This window comes from Neofelis nebulosa, chromosome 1 (assembly GCF_028018385.1).
Source record: "Neofelis nebulosa isolate mNeoNeb1 chromosome 1, mNeoNeb1.pri, whole genome shotgun sequence".
NCBI classification, from domain to species: domain Eukaryota; kingdom Metazoa; phylum Chordata; class Mammalia; order Carnivora; family Felidae; genus Neofelis; species Neofelis nebulosa.
The window spans coordinates 116,487,496-116,507,717 of NC_080782.1; the positions used below are offsets into that span (position 1 = coordinate 116,487,496).

At 36.9% G+C, this 20,222-nt stretch overlaps 2 protein-coding genes and 1 pseudogene across 3 annotated transcripts in view; 2 read left to right on the forward strand and 1 right to left on the reverse strand.

Annotated features, from left to right (window-relative positions):
- MTREX (Mtr4 exosome RNA helicase) overlaps nt 1–18,122 on the reverse strand; it is a 108,399-nt gene extending 90,277 nt beyond the window's left edge. The window contains exons 1-5 of the mRNA XM_058732467.1: nt 17,766–18,122; nt 9,392–9,529; nt 7,963–8,029; nt 3,516–3,578; nt 2,545–2,657 (exon numbers count right to left, since the gene is read on the reverse strand). Coding sequence (XP_058588450.1) covers nt 2,545–2,657; nt 3,516–3,578; nt 7,963–8,029; nt 9,392–9,529; nt 17,766–17,899 — 515 coding nt within the window. The 5' untranslated portion in view covers nt 17,900–18,122. The remainder of the gene's footprint in view (nt 1–2,544; nt 2,658–3,515; nt 3,579–7,962; nt 8,030–9,391; nt 9,530–17,765) is intronic.
- Nucleotides 9,919–10,557, forward strand: LOC131489136 (large ribosomal subunit protein uL11-like; annotated as a pseudogene).
- A 218-nt stretch (nt 18,123–18,340) lies between the features above and the next one.
- Nucleotides 18,341–20,222, forward strand: part of DHX29 (DExH-box helicase 29) — a 46,385-nt gene continuing 44,503 nt past the window's right edge. For both annotated transcript variants that reach the window (XM_058732436.1, XM_058732447.1), the window contains exon 1: nt 18,341–18,521. In XM_058732436.1, the coding sequence (XP_058588419.1) occupies nt 18,341–18,521 (181 nt within the window). The remainder of the gene's footprint in view (nt 18,522–20,222) is intronic.

A 20,222-nucleotide genomic window follows, 5' to 3' on the forward strand; every position in this document is an offset into this window, starting at 1 on the left:
GCTTAAAACCCTGATAAAGATAAAATCTTAATTAAAAGTAGCCAAGAAAAAAACGATACATTATCTGCAGAGGAACAAGGTAAGGATGACAGGGATTTCCTGTCATAAACTATGCAAGTCAAAAAATACTCTTAGAGGAATTAGAATTCTTTATTGACTGCAAGTATCTGTCAAAAATGAAGGCAAAGTAAAAGATGTTTTAGATATACAAAAGGTGGAAGAGTGGCACCTGGTTGGCTCAGATGGAGGACCATGCAACTCTAGTATCTTGCAGTTGGGCGTTTGAGCCCCACATTGGATGGAGAGATTACTTAAAAATAAAATCTTTACCAAAAGAAAGAAAAAATTAAAAGAATTTTTCATCAAGAGATTTGTGCTACCATTAAATGTAAAAGTGTTTCTTTAAGAAGAAGAAAAATGATGCTGTTCAGACAGCATCAGTTTAGCAGACTAATCTGTAAAAAAAACAGATGTCACCCTGATACCAAAACCAAAAAAAGATACTACAATAAAACTACAGACCAAAATCCTTCATGAACAGAAGCAAAAATTCTTACCACAATTTAAGCAAATCTAATCCAATAATGTATCTACCAACATGAATTTTGGGGGGATTCCTAGACCCAATTCAAACATGGGAGAGAGTCCCCCACTCACAACACCAACCAATTCTCAGGCACTAGCAGGGTGTCTGAGAATTCAACTAAATTCTGACACTCCCCAGAGACAGCCTCAGATTCTACATATTAAGGGCTCAGTTAACACTGTCCTCCAGCCCCCACTTCAGATGCCAGTAGCAAGCTCCAGGCCAGATACCTGTGCTTTTGACCAAGTGATTTCAGATAGAGGGTTCCAACAACTTCCTCCTTGGTTCAGATTAATTTGCTGGAGCAGTTCACAGAGCTCAGTAAATATACTAATTATATTTGCCATTATATTAAAGGATACAAATCAACAACCAGATGAAGAAATACACAGGGCAAGGTATGGGGAAAGGATGAAGATCTCCCAATGCCCTTCCTATCCAGGTGTGCACTATTCTGGAACATCTGTTCCCAGAACATCTGCACATGTTCACCAACCTGGAACCTCACTGACCTGAGTCCTTTTGGGTTTATGGAAGCTTCACATCACAGTCACGACTAAATCATTGGTCAGTGGCTGATTTAAGCCTCAGCCCTCTTCCCTCTATTCTACAGGGATCACATAGCTGATTCTCCTGGCAACCAGTCCATCCAAAGTCAACTCATTAAAACCTAACAAAAGACCTTTATTGCTCTTACCACATGAAATTCCAAGGGTTTTAGAAGTCTTGACCCAGGAACCATGGATGAAGACTAAATACATACAAGAAACATATTTGGTCATCAAAATGACTAAATATGTATCTTATAAATCACAATACTGCAGTTTATTACAAGCGTATGTATCATAACCTTGTGGTTTATCTCAGGCTGGTTTATTATTTGAAAATTAATGTATTCATTATATTAACAGAAAAAAAATTGGACAAAATACAGTAGCAAAATATTCTATAGGCATATAAACACACACAAGCAAACTCAGAAGTGAACTTCCTTAAAATGATAAAAAGCATCTAAGAAAAACCTATAGATAACAACATGCTGATAAAGACTTAATAACAGGAACAAGGCAAGGATGTCCTCTCTCATCTCTTCCATTCAACATTGTACTAGGCTATGCTAGTCAGTTCAAAAAGGCAAGACATTAAAAGTATTTAAAATAGAAAGAAGTAAAACTGTCTTTACTTGTAAAAATCAAAAAAATTTAAACAGTAAAAAGAATTTTTTTCTTAGTTTTTATTTATTTTTGAGGGAGAGAGAGAGCAAGCGAGGGAGCATGCTAGCAGGGGAGGGGCAGAGAGAGGGGGAGAGAGGATCTGAAGTGGCTCTGTGGGAGCCACTCCACAGCAGGGGGCCCAACACAGGGTACAAACTCATGAACCCGGAGATCATGACCTGAGCTGAAGTGAGACGCTTAATCATCATCTGAGCCACCCAGGAGCCCCAAAATTTAAACTTGTAAAGGGTGAGATTAAAAAAAAAAGTTATTTCAAAAATTCTTTTAAAAAGTACACAGTAAAACAAGAATGGAACAGAGGAACACAAAACAGCCAGAAAACAATTAATAAAATGGCAATAAGTACATATCTATCATTACTTTAAATGTAGATAGACTAAATTCCCAAATAAAAAGACACAGAATAGCTGAATGGAATAAAAACCACAAAACTCAGCTATATGCTGCCTAAAGAGACTCGCTTCAGATATAAGGACACACACAGACTGAAAGTAAAGGAACGGGAAAAGGATACTCCATGCAAATGGAAACCAAAATTAAGCAGGAAGACCACACTCAGATCAGACAAAATAGACTTTAAAACGAAGACTATAATAAGAAATAAAAAAAGGACATTATATAATAATAAAGGAGTCAATCCAACAAGAGAATATAACATCAGAAACCAGCACAGGAACAAATATTAACAGGCCTAAAATTTCCTTTAAATAGAAAGCTACTCACTCAGCGCATACAGTTTTTCCTGCTGATGTATGTGCAGATACTAAAACAGACTGATTATTATCAACACACTGAATGGCTTCTCTTTGAAAAGCATCAAGAATGAACGGGTATTCCTATAAAAAAAAAATAGTATTGGCATGAAAATATCTAGCCATATCAGAACACACTTAAAATCAAGAGATGCTAGCCCCCCCAGAAGCATTCTGGGAACACTTCTTTATGATTCTATTTAAAAATTATGTTACCCACCAGAGAAAATCAGGAAGACTAAAAAAACATCTTTAAACAGCACAGAAGCTCATTCTGCTATCTTTCAATTTACTATGCTAACATACACGTTATATTAGTTATAACAGAGTAACACTGCCATTTGTCCACGTTTTGTGGTAGGCACTGTGCAACACATTTTCCATATATTATTAACCTTCACAGCAACCCCTAAAATAGGTATTCTTTCCATTCGGATGGGAACTCTGCTCGAGTTTACTTAAGTTCTCTGAGCAGAGGCAGAATAATACATCTACTAGACTTGAAGAAATGCTCCATTTTTCATTCAGAGAAAAAAATGACTCTGAAAATCTGAATTATCATTTAAGGTCTACCAGTACTTCAAAATCAATTTAACATAAGCATTAGAGTTTAAGTTTCATTAAAAGCTTGTTAAACTTCTCAAACTATATGTATGACATTGCACACATGCTTTTTTCCTAGAGAAACATTGACATATTTTTCATTAAATTCTTTAAGAATGTGGAGAATCATTACTTTCATTTTTAAAAATCTCATCACATCATGCATGATTTTCTTCATGGTAGTTTACTGATTTGGTTCTCATTACATTTGACTTCAGGTAGCTTCTTCTTGGTATACACACACTGGGAAGTATAAAAATCTCATTTGAAAGAATTTATCTTTAAGATTTTTAGAAAAGAGACACAAAACTGTACAAACTGTATTGCCGAAGTACAGACCTTTGCAGCTTTTCCAACTCGAGGTTTAAGTGGTAAATAATCTTCATCTGCAGGAAGTGCAACCTAATGTTAAAACAAAAATCACCAACTTACTATTCGAGAACTGATGAACATTCAACATTCCATAGTTAATGCTGGCTTGAAAAGTACAAGTGATAGGGTCTGCTACAGTCTTAGACACTATAAAATTAAATAACTGCTTTTAAGAACAAGACAAATGCTAAAGCTACAATAATCAAAAAACCTCTACTTATGTTTATCTAACGGTAAGGGGATTAAAACCCTTTAAGTCCAGGGGCGCCTGGGTGGCTCAGTGGGTTGAGTGTCTGGCTTCGGCTCAGGTCATGATCTCACAGTTCGTGGGTTCGAGCCCCACATCGGGCTCTGTGCTGACAGCTTGGAGCCTGGATCTTGCTTCGGATTCTGTGTCTCCCTCTCTCTCTGCCCTTCTCCCATTCACACGCTGTCTCTGTGTCTCTCAAAAATGAATAAATGTTAAAAAAACAAACAAACAAACAAAAAAAAAACCCTTTAAGTCCATTTCCCTAAAGAAATTGTGTTTATTAAGATCTAGGACCTATCTTAGCTATCTTTGTATTTTCCACATGTAATGTACTGCCTAATATTAAGGAATGCTCAAAAAAGCTAAATGGACATAAAAACGGATGCTGTCACATGAAAGAAAACCATGTAGAATAAAATAATACTCCGTATTTCCTAAAGCAGAAACTTTCTTTTTCTCCAGTAAAGAAGGTTAATATCTGGAGAGCAGGGGCAACTGGGTGGCTCAGTCGGCTGAGTGCCCAACCCAGCTCAGATCATGATCCCAGGGTGGTGGGATCGATACACCTCTGTCAGGCTCATGCTGTGCATAGACCTGCTTGGGATTCTCTCTCTCCTTCTCTCTGCCCCTCTCCCTAGCTTGTGTGGGTACTCACTCTCTCTGAAACCTGTGACAGGCTCATGCTGTGCATAGAGCCTGCTTGGGATTCTCTCTCTCCCTACCTTTGCCCCTCTCCCTAGCTTGTGTGGGTACTCGCTCTCTCTCTGAAATAAAAGTGTAAAAAAAAAAAAAAAAAAAAAAAAAAAAGATCTGGAGAGCAGCAGTTCATAATGTATCTAAATTCCCAAGAATTAAACCATTTAGTGTTTAAATAATGCACAGGGGCAAAATAAGGTACACATTAAAATTAGAAATAATTTATAAGAGCAAAACCTAAATAAGCATTACATGAGATTATCCACCTTAGAAATACTAAGAAATCTTCAGTAAATTTCCAACTCAATTACAGCTGACCCGTGAACATGGGGTTTGGGGCAACAACCCCCCCTACCCCCCATGCAATCAAAAATCCACGTGTAATTTCTGATTCCCCTAAAACTTTACTATCAGTAGCCTACTGTTAACCAGAAGCCTTACTGGTAATATAGTTGATTAACACATATTATATACATGTATTTTATACCGCATTCTTATGATAAAGTAAGCTAGAGAAAATGAAATTAAGAAAATCTTAAGGAAGAGAATATATATTTACAGTACTGTATTTATAAAAAAAAAAAAAAAAAAAAAAGTCTACATTTAGGGGCACCTGGGTGGCTCAGTTAAGCATCTGACTCTTATCTCAGGGTCATGAATTCAAGCCCCAAGTTGGACTCCATACTGGGCATGAAGCTTACTTTAAAAAAAAAAAAAAAAAAAAAAAATCTGTATTCAAACTCATGTTGCTCAGGGTCAAACATAACCACAATGTGGATTGTATTTAAAAAATGAATAACTAGACTCTGATCGTAATTTAAAATAGTGAAACTTAGTAAATTATGAAACCTAATGAATATACCCAGTATAATGAATGTGTTAGAAGGACTGTGACATTCTAAATGTAATCTATAAAGGTGAGATAAGTAAGAATGTGGTATTTTATCCTGCATACATTAAGAAACACTTATCAAATGTTTTTATTAACGAATGAATACTTCTGGGGGACAGAATAGTTTTCACTAGTCTTACCCTTAATACTGTATAGGGGCGCCTGGGTGGCTCAGTCGGTTGAGCGTCCGACTTTGGCTCAGGTCATGATCTTGCAGCTCGTGAGTTCGAGCCCCGCGTCGGGCTCTGTGCTGGCAGCTCAGAGCCTGGAGCCTGTTTCAGATTCTGTATCTCCCTCTCTCTCTGCCCCTCCCCTGCTCATGCTCTGTCTCTCTCTGTCTCAAAAATAAATAAACGTTAAAATAAAAAAATTAAAAAAAAATACTGTATATTCCCCTTTATTAGTATTCTAAGAAATTTACAGGTAGTTTGATAGTGAGAAAACTACTTATGCTTTAAATTAAGGAAATGACATGTTTTTGTATACCTCCATCTCTTATGAATATGACAAAAGTGAGTCTATCCAAGAAAGCACAACTGTTGGTACACTGAGAAAATCAAATTTCTGGATCTGAAAATCTCAAGCCTAGACTCCAAATCATGTTATGATCCCCATTAAGATATGATTAACCTATATGGCTTTATCTGATCAGTTGAGTGACCCTCTCACATCTCTTTTGGTACTTTCTATGACATGAACCAAGAACATCAATGTGAAGCAATTAAGATTTTAGCTTCTATAAGATTTAACAGCAGCAAGAATAATAGGTTCTGTTTCACATGTATAAGAATCAAAAAGTTTTTGTTTTTATTCTCTGAGAACAGTCTGGGTAACACTAACGTGTAATAGGCAGAAAAGAGAGACTAAGGAGTCAGATAAATAAAAAACCAGCAAAATGATCAAGAGTCAAACAGACATACTAAATAGTCATTGGTGATTCTTGTGACAACAGTTTGAAAGAAATGGAGAAAGAAGAAATCTAATTATAGTGTATTTATAAAAATGAATGGCAAATTAGTCTAGCAGGGATTTTCCTAGCAGAGCACTCTCAAAAGTAAGGGACCGCATCTCTTCTATTTCTTTATACTTAGTGAATAATACAATGTTCCTGGCACTCTAAAGATATATACTGATTGAATGACCACAAAAGGGGGAAAAAAAAAACATAGTGGCTGAAAAGCAACCTAGAATAAGAGAATCTTCTGAATATTCATATGCTGATAGGGAAGGGCAAATACAGAAGAGACTCAACTCTAGAAACAAGGGAAAATGAAGGCTTCTAGGTCATTGTGAAAGCATGACAAGTTACAACTAAGAACACTAACTGAACAAGCCTCCTTAGCATTGCCTTTTCCTTTTAGTGGACAGGACAGGTGTGAACAGGCTTGGTGAAGAAGGTTATAAACAGAGGACACTCCAATGTGATAGCCTCAACCCTCTAAATGAAGTAAAAGGTAAAGTTAGCTGCTAAAAAACTGAGAAGTGACAGAAGGAGGGATTGTGGAGAATTGTGAAGGACAGCAAGAACTTGTGACCTCTTAAGAGCAAATTGTGTGGCCTCCCTCCCCTCATCTTTTTTAATACCAGAGCATTGAATAGGGTCTAACATAAGTACTGAATGATCAAATGGGTATTACAAATTCCAAACTAAGTGCTATTCTAAAGGAATACAAAGGAACTCATAGAAACAAGTGCTAAAAAACAGGTATTTAAAAAAAATAAGGTTATAAATGTTTATCAAAAGCCATTTTAATTTGGAATTACTCTGCTTAGTCAATAAAGACTTTTAATAAGATTTTATTAGTATAAACAGTGTTACAGTTCTCTTAACGTTTTTTAGTCCCTTATATTTATAAATTCTTCTAAAAGGGGTGCTACAAGCTATCAGCGGTTACCACCTTGTGGCGAATAATTAAATTGCAATGTATCAGTAATCAGAGCAGTACATGAGAAAGCATGTGACCTATAAAATGGCACTATTACTTGACTTTAGGAGTAAGGGGATGAATGGGTATTGAACACCTACTCTGTGCTGGGTACCTTACACTAATTTTCTTCTATAATCTTCACAACCAACACATTATTCCAAATTTAAAAATTTTAAAAAACAATGTCAAAAAGGTTAAGAAATTTGGGGCGCCTCGTGGCTCAGTTGGTTAAGCATCGAACTTTGGCTCAGGTCATGATCTCACTCACGGTTCATGAGTTCAAACCCCAATATCAGACTCTATGCTGACAGCTCAGAGCCTGCAGCCTACTTCGGATTCTGTGTGTCTGCCTCTCCCCCCTTGTGCCCTGTCTCTAGGTCTCTCAAAAATAAACATTAAAAAAAAAAAAGGTTAAGAAATTTATCCAAGACTGTAGTTAGATAAAGTGCTGTTCAAGACAAAGTGCTGTTCAAGATACTAGCTCAGGTTAGGATACAAAACCCCAGCTCCTTCCACCTGACTATATACCCTATAGAAACTGTAATTGTTTCTAAAGCCCCTGAGGCTAAATGGCTTGCTGATCATATTAGATAGTCCAAAGCAAACTTCCATTTATGACACCAACTTCCATATACTGTTTGTGCTTACCTCATGTGTACATCCTTCAACAGTTTCAACTGATTGTACCTTGACTCTGGGCATCAAGTCAGCCAAACTTAAAAAAAAAAAAGTATTAAAGCTGTGTTAAAATACATTATTTTTCTACGATTAGATAATAAGCCTCCTGTATGAATTGCTAAGGAAAAGGAAACTGCCTAATTATGAGTATTACAAACTGGAAAAAATCTGGCTATTAAGAATATTCAAAAAAGTTTTCACATTATTCACATGTAGGCTGAGAATTCAAAATCAGTTAACATCTATTTTACAAATACAGAACAGATGCCAAGTGGATTATTCAAAGAATTATGTCAGCTGAATTCCAGTAACTATTTAAAAAAAAAGTACCCCTTCCAAAGCATTGTCACTACTTCAAAACATGAAGCTCATTATAAAAACCATTACATGACAGATAGTACAAAATAAACTAGCTTAATACAGACATTGCTATAATTAACAGAAGTGTTCCCTATTCAAAATCTTAAGTTATACTCATCTAGGTTCTGTTTAGATTCTGAAAGGACATGACTGTGGACAAAGTAAAGAAAAATAGATGTATTTTTATACTAGATTATTCTTATTTACTTTTGATTTTTATTTAAATCAATAACCAATCATACTTTGAACAAAACCCAAGGGTTAGTATAATAAGCAACAATGATTTTAAATTGCCACTATTATACTGTAACCTATTCCACTAGCTTTGGAAAACGGTGTATCAGAAATATTTCAGTGACACATCTACCACCATTTACAGTAGTAACTTCTGCTAACTTCAACAGCTAACTAGTTTAAAAAATTCAGAGTAAATTCTTCATGGTAGTGCCAAGCCAAAATATGGCATACAAGAAGAAAGAAGCTGTGAAGATCCATCACACAATAACAAACAGGTTAACCTAAGTAACTGACACCAACTTTTATAAAGAGAAGAGAAATACCAGCTATTTCAGTCAGAGAAATCCATGGTCTCCCTCACTGATAGCAGTCTTGAGATTCAGAGCCACTCTATTCCAACACGTAACAGTAAAAATCTAATTCCTCTTAACATTCCTTTTCAATTACTTTTTCCATTGGGTTAGTTTTATTCTTTCCATTTATTCCACTCTCTGTGTTCCATCCTATTCTTTGACATTAATAAATAAAGGAAATGTGGGGTTTTTTTCTTAAAAAAAAATCAGACTTCACGATTCTTTCTCACAAGTTGGATTCTAAAACATTAAAAGATGACTCTTCTATATTGTCTTCCATTTCCCCAAACTTATACAGATGTTCTATATTTTTGTATGAATATATAACTAAAATATATTTTTCATTTCTTGAATTTAACACTTTCATAAAGTAGCATCATTTAAATAATTTTCAAAACTTTACGCAACCATTCAAGAGTTACTGACATTTATGCCAATGGGAATACTACCTTAAATCTTCATTTATTGATTCTTCTACCCTAGGCTTCTTTCCAAATATGGGTTCATCTGTGCCCTCAAAATCTGCATCTCTCTTGGTTTTTGCAGTATTAGTTGACTCCGATTGTAATTTACCATCAAAACGTTTCCTGAAAAGTAAATGGTTAAAAATCAGTTCTGCAGTTTTTACTTTAAGGATGATTCCATAAAATATTACTACATGTATTATATATGTCATTAACAGAAAAAGGCATGGAAGGAGATGAAACAAATCAAAACTGGCTAAAGCCCAGAATACCCTAATAAAACCGAATATCACTCCTTTGATATTTCAAAGTTTCTTGGAAGTTTTGCTTTAAAAATATTTTACAGCTCACACTAACTTAATATTTTTAAAAACCATGAATTAAAACAATGTTAAACATTTACATACAAGAGGACCTTCAATAAACATTTAATACTTTTGCTTTTACCAAAATATTACAGTTAAAGAATATTTTTTGTGGTTGGATTCATTGGTCAAAAGTAATGACAATAAATGGCACTTGGTGGACTAGAAAGCCAAGGGGAATTTAATCTGACCCACATGCTTTCACATCCAAAAATTAATTACATGTGGATTTTAGATATAACTGTGAAAGGCAAAACAACAAAGCCTCTAGAAAATAAAATGAGAGAATTATTTTTATATTTTACTAAACAGTACATAAAATTATTAACCAAAACTTAAGTTTGATAAATCAGAGTGAACTAAAACTAAGAATTTCTGTTAATCAAAAAATATCATTAAGGGAGTAAAAAGGTTGGTGATGACATTGCCAAGGCAACTGGTGATTGGAAGGGTCTGAGGATTACAGTGAAACTGACCATTCAGAACAGACAGGCCCAGACTGACGTGGTACCTCCTGCCTCCGCCCTGATTATCAAAGCCCTCAAGGAACGTCCAAGAGACAGAAAGCAGCAGAAAAACATTAAGCACAGTGGAAATATCACTTTTGATGAGATTGTCAACATTGCCTGAGAGATGCGGCATGGATCATTAGCCAGGGAACTCTCTGGAACCATTAAAGAGATTATGGGGACCACTCAGTCTGTGGGCTGCAAGGTTGATGGCCGCCACACTCATGACATCATAGATGACATCAATAGTGGTGCAGTGGAATGCCCAGTTAGTTAAGAACTACAAAGTAAACTATTTTAATAAAGGATAAGTTGACGACCAAAAAATACATGTGTGTGTGTGTGTGCGTGTGTGTGTATGTGTATATATATATATGTGTGTGTGTATATATATATATATATATACACACACACATATATATATATACATATATATATATCATTAAGAGAGTAAAAAGGCAAGATAAAAGAGTGAAAGAAGATATCTGAATATCTGAATCACATATAACTGACAAAAGCTATGTAACTAAAATAGAGTGAAGATGACAAATTTAAAAATAAATGAACAGAAAACTTCAACAGGTATTTTATAAAAGAGGATATCCAAATGGCCAATAAGCATACAAAAATAAACTGAAAACAAGTGCTCATCATGAAAATATAAATTAGACTATACCAAATCAGTGGCTCTCAAATTTTTGGCCTCAGAATTATTTATTGTCTTAAAAATGATTAATTCCAAAGAATTTTGTTTATGTAGTTATACCTATTGATATTTACCACATTAGATAATAATATTGAACAATTCTTATTAAAATATTTACTTATTAATTCATTTTAAGATGGAAACAATGTTATTTTAACATTATGTTAACATTATTACTGTTAGATTTAACATAAATGCCACTTGATAAAAAAATAAGTATTTTCAAAAATAATCTTTAATGAGAAGAGTGACATTGTTTGTATTTTTGCAAATCTCTTTAATGTGTGGCTTAAAAGTATGCATCTGGACTCTGCATCTGCTTCTGCATTCAACTTGACATAGCTACTGTCATGAATTTTATGAACAATGTTGAGCCAAAGCCAGACACGAAGGAATGTATTCTAAATGATTCCATTTACATTACAGTCATAAACAGAAAAAAAACCTAACACATTATCAAGATAGTCACTTTTCCGGGGGAAAAAGAAGGATGTCTGAAATATTCTATTTTTTGTCCCAAATGGGGGTTACATTGGTGTGTTTATTCTATGAAAATTCAACTTATGGACTTTCACACTTCTCTTTTTATGTTTTACTTAGAAAGTTGTTTTTTTTAAATAAGAGTATCAAATAGTGGTAATGATGTGAGGTATGCCTGAACAATCTTTCGCTAACAAAGGTTCTTCTTTGATGCTTAGCAAAACTTGAAATATGTAAACCCAATTCCTCCCAATTTAGTGGAAAAGGTAACCATTCTTGCCCAGTCTATTTATTGCTAACTACTTACATGAATCTCTTTTGGACAAGCCATCAATATCCTTGGTCCTCAGTAAAGTAAGACATTTGGAAGATACTGAAGATCCCTCTAGTTCTAACATTCCACTACTCTAACCCTGATTTAGTAAGCATCTACAAAACCACTACACTTAAAACGTACTAGCAGCTGGTGACAACCATAAAACAAAAAAATTAATTCCTATACCTTTGAGAAACTTAAAACCTAAATTTATAGAATACCTTCCTTCAGAAGAGCTATATTATTCTTTAAGACTGTTATGTTAGAGTTCTAGGTCCCCAATTATTTATTTCTCTTACAGCTTGGTATGTATGTCACATGTGGAATTTGCACCCTTGAAACACCTGAGTTAAACAGAAAGATGGAAATAAAGTGTCACATATAACAAGCTTACCCTTTAAGAGTAAGTTTTTTATTACTGAAACCCCATGAACGTATGTTATTTCTAGACATGACAACCACATCATGGAATCCAACATAGACCCCTTTTCTTATAAAGGATATTAAAGCAATTGGCAAAATATGACTAAGTGTATAGATTAGATAATAGTACTGTATCAATGTTAATTTCTTAATTCTGACAATTATTCTCAGGATTGAGACAAGGACATCATTAAGGGGGAGAGGGAGATGAATCATTTGGCCTGCCACACCATTGAAGACAAAGGTGCATCGCCTGTGGAAAAGAATTTGGCAACACCTAGCAAAACTACATACATTTACCCTTTAACCTCATAATTCTACTAGGAATCTGTGCCAAAATAACATGGCAAAAAATTTTTAAAAATTTCAAAAACAGACATGTACAAGGCTATCTGTAACAGTAAAAAACTGAAAATAACCCAATGTAAGAGTTCTATATACTAACATGGAGGTATCTGTATTTCATCATGCTAAGAGAAAAAAGATGAACAGTTTTTAAATGGCACCTTTTGCATAAAAATGAGTGAAGACAGACATGCACATGTGTATTTTCAGAAAGAAAATAATAAAAAGAGGGGCGCCTGGGTGGCTCAGTTAAGTGTCCAACTTCAGCTCAGATCATGATGTCACGGTTTGCAAGTTTCAGCCCCAAGTTGAGCTCTGTGCTGACAGCTCAATGCCTGGAGCCTGCTTCGGATTCTGTGTCCCTCTCCCGCTCTGCCCCTTCCCTGCTCATGCTCTGTCTCTCTCTCAAAAATAAACATTAAAAAAAAAAAAAAATTAAAAAAAGAAATAATAAAAAGAAACCAAAAACTCAAGGAGAGGGAACAAACAGGACAGAAGAGGCAAAGATAAAATCAAGAATACTGTTTTATACTTTTGATTTTGGAACCATAAACTGTTTTACCATGATTTAAAAATTAAAATTTTAGCAATCCTTAAAATGGAAAATAAGTTGAAACAAGTGAACATAACAGGTATCAAATTAGTAGCATAAACATTTCAAAAAGGAACTATTACAGAGTATTTTCACTGTTGGTGTGCTACATTTTTTCTAAGGACAAAAAGAACCATGAACTAGAACCACAATCTATTCAATATTTTATTCTGAATTGCAGTATTATTATGCACTGTTATTTTTTTAAATATTATAAGAATACATAAAATAAAGTTTATGTAATATTGTTACGGATGAACATTTTCAGAAAAAAAAAGGATAAAACTATAAAAACCAAAAAAGCCAAATAAAGACCCTATAATATTAATTGTATTGTAAATGTCAGCATGAACTCTATTTTTTTCTAAAAACAATGATTCCCCAGTTCTTTCCATAGTAAAGACCTAAAAGCAATGAAATCCTGTACCCAAGAGCACTCGAAGCCCTAAAGAACATTTCCCACTATAAGGAACTAGAGACCCTTTGGAGACACCAGATTCCAGGTCTGGGCTGAAAATGTATACTATGAGTCAAGAGTATCTTTTGGCAAAAAGCAGAGAAGCTATCTGATTAAGCTTGTCAAAAGGAGACAAGAGCCAACACGAAGAATTAGCATTGGTAGGACTATGAAAAACAATAATGCAAATGATTCAAATGTCCGTCAAAAGATAAAGGTATAAACATATATGGTATATCCATAAAACTGAACACCACTCAGCAACAAAAAGGAACTGATGATATACACCACAACTGAACAAATCTTCAAAGCAATGAATATGAGAAACCAGACCAAAAAGGAATATATACTGTAGTATTTCATTTAAAATTTAATTCTAGAAAATGCAAGCTGTTCGCCGGTGCCAGAAAGATCAGTGGTTGCCTGGAAGGAGGACTGGAGAGAGGGGTGCATCACAAAAAGGCATGCAGAACTTTTGGGGGTCTTGATTGTGGCAGTGATTTAGGATACTTCAAATGTACCCGAATAAAGCTTAAAAAAGGTAAAGAAAAATGAGTGCAAAGGAGTGTAACACATCAAATCATGAAAATCCATTCATCAAGAAGCTAAACACATAATCATACACCCATGCTGGTCACCATTGGAAGTTCCTTAGGACACAACTAATCTCTGTTAAAATTGATAAATTATCAAGCATTTTTCCTATTTCTTCTATGCACTGTATTTCAAGGTAACAGCTGGTATGAGAGTGTTCTTTTTTTTTTTTTATAGATGGATGTGAGGTAATAAACGTAGAAAGGACAAAGATAGAAAAACTGCCATTTTGCCAACCACCAACAAAATAATGGAGCTAGGCAATCAACATAGGTGTGCTAAACCCATCATGTGAAAAGTTGAAGAGGAGTAAGATTGATCTATCTTAACCCAATGATCGATCTTAAAAAGAATAACACTACATATGTCTCATGATGTAATCTTATGATGCAATGCAATTGGAAGTACATGGCACCACTATGAATTATTCCTATCTAAAACTGAACCTGAATCTAATCAATTCTATCAGAGCTATCTAATATATACATATATAATGCAAGCTACACACATAATTCTAAATTTCTAAAAACCACATTAAGAGTTAAAAAGAAACCAGTTTTACAGTATTTCATTTAATCCAATATATGGAAAACATTATCAATTCATTACATATCAAGATAAAGATTCATGAGGCAGTTTGTGGTTTTGTTTTTTTTTTTACACTATGTTTTCAAAATCTCATATTACATTGAGAGCATTATCTCAATACTGACTAGCTACAGTTTAAGTATGCAATAGCTACAGTGGTGTAGCGGACAGTGAAGCTTTAGATATAAGGACAATTTACAGTAAATACTTGAGGATACAGGAACTAGTTAAATGACAGCCTAAGAAAGAAAATCCAGGGGACGCCTGGGTGGCTCAGTTGGTTAAGTGCCCAACTTGGGCTCCGGTTATGATCTCATGGTTTGTGAGTTCGAGCCCTGCATAGGGCTCTTTGCGGTCAGCACAAAGCCAGATTTGGACCCTCTGCACCCCGCCCCCCAACTCCCCTGCTCGTGTGCACTAACACTCTCTCTCAAAACAAATAAGTAAACTTAAAAAAAAAAAGGAATGTTGTTAGTAAATAAAATCCCTTAAGTCCCTAGTGTTCTGTATTTTCTTATGTATTTCCCTTCTCTAATGTTCACATATTTCCTAATAAAATTAAGATGTAAATTTGATTATTTTTGTATCCTACAAACTCTTCCTTTAGAAGTTCGTGGAAACAGCTTACCACTAGTACAATGCAAAGTGAATTAATTTTACCTTAGTAATTTTGAAGCACGGTATTTACTAAAGTGGGAAATTACTTGTGTATTATCTTCATTATATTGTAGTTGCCCAAACTACAGTAACTATTAATTATTCCTATTCGGAAAAAAAAATAAAAGCAAAGAACCTGTCTTTCTCATTTTCCCTTAAATGTTCCCCCACTCTCTCCCAACTCCTTTTAACTCAATGACAAAGACTATTTTTCTACTGTGTTTCATTCCCACTTACAAGACATTTTACAGTGATTGTTCTGCTATCCCTCTAATCTTTGTCTTCAGCATCACTGTACTTGCCCAAAGGATCTCCAACTCAAACACTACCAATTCAAACATATATGTACACATAACCTCCTGTTCTAAGGTTTGCCCAAACCCTAATTAAAATTGCCCACTGGATACCTCCATTTGGATATAGTATTATCACTTCCTTCATCTCAAGTCAAATTAATTTCATTTACAAATCACTATCTCCTGTAAATTTCCATATTTTTCTTCTTCTTGTTATCCAAATTCAAAATCTCTTTTGCAGCACCTGGGTGGCTCAATTGGTTGAGTGCCCGACTTCAGCTCAGGTCATGATCTCCAGATTGTGGGTTCTAGCCCCACATCGGGTTGCCAGCCAGTCAGCACAGAGCCTGCTTCAGATCCTCTGTTCCCCTCTCCGCCCCTCCCATTGCTTGCTCTCTCCCCAAAATAAATATTTTTTACAAATCTCTTTTGACTCCTTTTCCATTGTTCTGACCTGCTTCATTGTTAACACACATCAATTTTTTCCTTCACAGCATTTTCCACCTTTCCTTTTCCTTCCTTCTGCTACCTCCTGAATTGAGGTTCTTTTCATCTCCTAAATGAATAAACTAAAATACTTCCCTAATTCCCTTTCTTATTTTTAGTATCTTCCCTCCTTCAACATACTCTGACAGCCGCTATCACATTAATTTTCCTAAACTACCACTCTACTTAACCAATCACCAAGTTAGGAAAAATTCGTGGTATTAAAAATGAAATTAAAACTCTCATGCTTGACATTCAACATCCTTCACAGTCTAAATAAAACCAACTTTTACTCTGTTTTATCTCTTGTCCCTAAACAAACCCTCCCTCTAGCCCGCCAGTAACAAATCATCTCCTCTCCCCAGAATAGCCTCTTGCATGTAAGAATCCCTGAATGACAGGGACACCTGGGTGGCTCAGTCGGTTGAGCAGCCGACTTCGGCTCAGGTCATGATCTCGCGGTCCGTGAGTTCAAGTCCCACATCAGGCTCTGTGCTGACAGCTAGGGGCCTGGAGCCTGCTTTGCATTCTGTGTCTCCCTCTCTTTCTGCCCCTCCCCTGCTTGCACTCTGTGTCTCTTTCAAAAAAAAAAAAAAAAAAAATCCCTGAATGACACAGAGATCTCTTTTGGAACTGTACGGCACTTAACTGTATACACAATTTATTTTATCTCAATCACCTACTAACCTTTAAAACATGTACCTGGTTTTACCTCTTTACCAGGACTAAAAATTCCTTGAGAGAAAAATCATGTCTAATTTAATCCTATTTACTGGGTATCTCCCTTAGCTAAGAGTAAATTCTGTTAAGAATGAATCATCTTTTTAATCCAAATATCAGCTTTTCCTTGCTCTACTCTAAACAATATCGTACACTTTACGATAGTTCTATGCATCAATCTAGTACATATGTTTAGAAACCATTACGTTTTAAAAATTTTCTTAGTAAACTCAACGATAGCCAGCTTTTGAGAATCTATTACGTGATAAGCACTGTTAGGTGCTGGTACATAGGTGCATTCACAGTCAATCCTCACAACCTTAGTAGTAGACACGTTCTTTTTTAAGGGCAAAAAGCTACAGCTTGGAGATTAAATCTCTCCTGAGTCCTCCTGTTGCGATTTGCCCGTTCCCAGTCAATTCAAGTCACGTTTTGTAAGCTCCTTAACCCTTTACTCAACTGGTCATTAGTTTCATTAAAGACCTGCCAGGTATTGTGGGCCACAGAACCTAACAGATACACCTCACCTGTCCTCCCGACTCCACGGCGCACACGGGGGGTAAGAGTCAGCAACCTAGGCGTTAAGGAATCACTGTGGCAGGAGCTCACGCTGTCTGCGGGCACCGGGGACCGCCAAAATCCCAACTCACCAAACCAACATTCCTGCCCCCCGCCTTCAACATTCTCCCCAAAACCCTTCACTTCCCGATGCCACTCGGTCTGCACCACAGTTGCTCATGCTCTTCAGAAGAATATTGTATTTTCTCCCCTCAGCAATGAGAAAAGAGGGAAAAAAAACAAACAACATCCTGACACTTTTCTTACCCGCCCTTTTCTGCAGACCCTGGCGGCCCCTTCCATTTCCCCTTCTCCTTCTCTCTGTCGTTTTTAGTTCCGGGTGCGGTGGCCGGGTCGTCCTCAAACACGCTGAAGAGCTCATCCCCGAAAGCGTCCGCCATCTTTCCGAGCTGGGAGACCGAATCTCCCTCCTACCCACGATGCTCTGCGAGCGTACCGACAATGACGCCAAGGGAAACCTCAGCTGTACCCCATGGGAGACAAAAGTAGTCTAGTCACACAACCCCATCCCCCAGAATTCTTCCTTGACTTCTTGTCTTCCGACTTTTCCTTTCCCACCACGACTAGATGGCCAGTTCGCTAGCTTAAAGAAGGAGCGCGGCGAGAATGCCCGGCATGCGGTAGGCACCTAGAGGGAGGCGAGGAGGCGGAACCTTGGTGAGTCGCACCAATTGAAATTCAGCGGTCGCCAAGGCCCTAGAAGCCCGGATGAAGGACGCAGGGTGGCGGCGTGGGACCCGGGGAATGTAAAGAGCACTTGGAGACGGTGCTGCGGTGGTTCCGGGACTTACAGCAGCAGGGCTCTTTGCCATCGATGCAGTATGGGAGGCAAGAACAAGAAACACAAGGCGCCCGGGGCCGCGGCGGTCCGGGCCGCCGTGTCTGCTTCCAGAGCCAAATCCGCCGAGGCCGGAGCTGCTGGGGAGGCCCAAAACAAGAAGCCGGTGGCCAGGCCGCCCCCCGCAGCTGCCGCTAGCACCAGGGAGCCCCGAGTCAAGCAAGGTACGAGCGGTCCTGGGGCCCCGGGCTTTCCACCCCGAGCAGCTGCTGCTGTTTACGCGGTAGAAGCCAGCGCAACCTGGGCCGACCCTAGGTCTCAAAATTTGTGTCTTCCACACCTGCAGATGCTAGTTTCTATGCGGTGGCCTTGTTCTAGGTTAGTGTAAGCTTTGGGGGCCTCTGAAGTTATGACAGTAGTCCTCTTGCAGCCTGGCATCTCCCACTTAACCGTGCTTTTTCTTAAGAGAACAGAATAAAAATTGTATTTGTTCCCGTTTCAGCAGGAATTAGTCTTGAGCCATTATCTAAATTAGCTAGGTTGATGCAGAGGGTAATGTGTGGAGTTCCTAACCTCCTGGAGTCAGGACCTTTTTGTACTTGATCTTCGTATCATTTTCAACCACTGTTTTCATGTGTTATGGAAGAACCAGTAATAAGAATTTTAGTACTTAAACACCGAATATGGGTATAACCTATTGTGGAAATATTTCTAATCTTTACCACTGTCACGCATTCTTTGCTTACTGTGTAATTTAGTTTGATAACTCAAAGATCGCTGATTCTGGCTACAGATGAGCAGGCCCCTATATAAAAACTGATTCTAAAACATGTACAGGTATCCTCTATTTTGTTCTGTTTAGCTTGTTTGCCTATAGTTCTTATTGAAATGTTCGTCCAACACATGTTTTTGAACACTTCTGTATCATGATGTTAGGGGTGGGATGAGCAATGTAGACAAATCACCTCTCTCTCAGAACTTTCTGATGTAATGGCGGACACGAGCATTAAATAATCCTACCAGCATTGCTTTATAACTGATAAGTGCCACAAAGAAAAACTAAGGAAGAAGGTTTAACAAGCTAACCTAATTTTTACTGGAGAGGAGGAAGGGTCATAGATGGTCTCTTTGAGAAAGTGACTGTTAAACTGAGATCAGGAGGACTGGTAGGTGTTACCCTGTAAAGAATGGGGGAAATAGTGTAGTATTCCTGGCAGAGTTAAGAAACTCCATGTGCAGAGATGGTGAGTGAAGAGCGAGCTTGGGTCCTGAGGTCCTCATGGAATGTAAGCTTTGCATAAGAGAAGATGGCACTAAAGAAGTATACACTTAACAAACTTTCACCTACAAGGTGAATAAATCTTTGCCCCACAGTTTATCGCAACATTTTAACTACCAAGTTTTGATGCTTGTAAATACAAATACATAGCATTTCTCTTTGACTATTATTCTGTGGCTCTTTTCCTCTGAACCAGCCTCTTTTGGATTCTCTTGTCTTTTCTGATATGCCTCTGAATTCTTTCAACTCTATAATCATTTGTTGTATTCTTTGGCTTCCTATTCCTCCTGCCCCAAAACGTGACCCTCAATGAAGGTGTTTAGTCTGTAACAGTATAGTTCTCCATCTACAGTCCTTCTAGGAGAGTACTTCCATTACTAATTCTGTCCTTTTCTTTGTAGATGATTCCTCACTCACTCTGTCTAGTCCTGGTTTTTATTCTAATCTCAAGTCAGCCATTTCCATATTTACGTGGACCTTTTGACCCTATATTGCAAGCCTCTCAAATTTAACATGGCTCATACTAAACTATCCTTCTCTCCTGACACTAGCTTCTATGATCTCCTTGTTTTTGTTTTTCCATATTCCTTTTTATTCAATGTTAATAATTACTTTTAATGTCTTCCTTTCTTCCTCACATCGAATC